Source organism: Rhagoletis pomonella, unplaced genomic scaffold (assembly GCF_013731165.1).
Source record: "Rhagoletis pomonella isolate Grant_MI unplaced genomic scaffold, Rhpom_1.0 Rhpom_scaffold_05910, whole genome shotgun sequence".
Lineage (NCBI taxonomy): Eukaryota > Metazoa > Arthropoda > Insecta > Diptera > Tephritidae > Rhagoletis > Rhagoletis pomonella.
In genome coordinates this window covers 9,114-10,881 of record NW_023464447.1, presented here as the reverse complement: position 1 = coordinate 10,881, position 1,768 = coordinate 9,114, and the positions used below count along the sequence as shown (strand labels likewise).

At 40.0% G+C, this 1,768-nt stretch overlaps 1 protein-coding gene across 1 annotated transcript; it reads right to left on the bottom strand.

Moving 5' to 3' along the window:
- Positions 1 to 377: 377 nt before the first annotated feature.
- LOC118755322 lies at positions 378 to 1,368 on the bottom strand (the record flags this gene model as incomplete). The annotated part of the gene is made up of 1 exon (XM_036490166.1): positions 378 to 1,368. A coding segment is annotated over one exon (856 nt), but the record flags the coding sequence as incomplete, so codon positions are not given.
- Between the last annotated feature and the right edge of the window lie 400 nt (positions 1,369 to 1,768).

Below are 1,768 nucleotides of genomic sequence, written 5' to 3'. Positions count from 1 at the left end.
TGACTATATGGATGTTCATATTGTATATATGTATATTGACAATAATATGGGTATAGATTGGTACTTACGAATCAGGTACATGTTTGCGATCGCCGTTATATTCGTATAAACGAGATTGCTAAAATACTTGGAAACACATATTTTCTACTTTTCGCAATTTTTATCAAATAACTATTATTTTCGCGGAACCTACCAAATGTAAAAAAAAACTGACCACTTGCAAATTATTCAGTTTTCTCGAATTCAGGCTAGAACATAGTTAATCGAATATTCCACTAGGCGCAAATAAAGAAATAAATAAATCGTTCATATTCTGGAATTTATTTCAACTAAGTAATTTTTCTTGGAAAACAACTTGAATACATACATAGATTTTCTCACAGAGAATCAGGAGATAAAAGGAAAAAAGTACACAATGAAACGAAGAGCTTAATGAAAATAACTTATATCTTACGTTGCAATAAAATGACTAAAAAGGATAAAATAACAACTACATGCACATTTCGTATCGCTTATAGTTTGAAGAAAAATCTCGGTGGAATGTAGGCGTTGGATGGCTCAGGTGCAGATTCGGCCGTTTCAGCTGGTGCGAGGTATTGATTATTCACATTCGATGCCGCTGGTGCGAGGTATTGATTATTCACATTCGATGCCGCTGGTGCGAGGTACCGCCTATTTACGTTGGAAGCAGCCACCTGTTTGCCCAAGTCCACAACATTGCCACCACCATACTGTTGTATAATCTGTTGCTGCAGTTGGAGCGCCTCAGCGGGTGTCTTATACTTTACATAGTGCACTTCCGGTATGTGTGATTGGTGTGTGGTGGTGATGTGCTGCTGTGAGGCGGCTGGCCTTGGTTCGCTACGACTTGGCTCTTTGCTGAGTACGTAAATTTGATTTTTTGTTTCTTCAACAGACTGTGATACGGTATTCTGCAATGGCTGTTGGTGGTGTGGTTTGCTGCTTTCATGTGCATTAATCACAATCACATTCAAGTGCTTTTTCACTGTGGCAACTGGCTCTGAAGCTTGTGCGACTTGTCGATGAACGGCAGTTTCGGAAGGTGTGCTGAAATAGTAAAAGTCCTTACGGTACGCAGTTTGCACCGGCGCGGATGCGGCTGGCTGAATGTGGTGGTGTGAAGCGGCAGCAAATGGTGCATTATCGGCGTATTGTTCAGCAGGTGCAATTTGTACAGTGGCGGGTGCTGGATCGGGCGGAGCAACGTATACATCTGGTTCGGGTGCGCTGGCGCTGGCATAATTGTAGCCTTCACCTTGGGCGCTAGCAGCAGCCACCACACATAAGTACTGAAGAGAAAACCAATAATAAAAACAAATTAAATTAAAATTTAAAGCTGTTGCGCTGCTGTTTTATTTCATTTCATATAATGTTAATCAAATTTCCTTTCGATTTTCCGATTCACTTACCACAAAATAGCGTAACATTTTATTCCACGCAATGCTCAGAGAAAATACGTTTCAGTTCACAAGAGGTTGACGAAATACGCTCCGATTCTTTGCACGCGCTATTTTATACCGCCGGTGAAACAATATTTTGTCATACCACAAACAATAGTAGAATTTCAAGTTCAGGGCCATGGTCAACTTACGACTGGATTCACAATACATATGGGTGTATAGATATTTATAGAAAGGTTTTGCATTTCAAAAATGCCGGCTAAAGGGAGCAGCTACTAAGCTTAACTAAAAGCACAAAAGACGGTGAAAATTTGCTGCAAATAAATTAATATTTCTCGCACCCATTT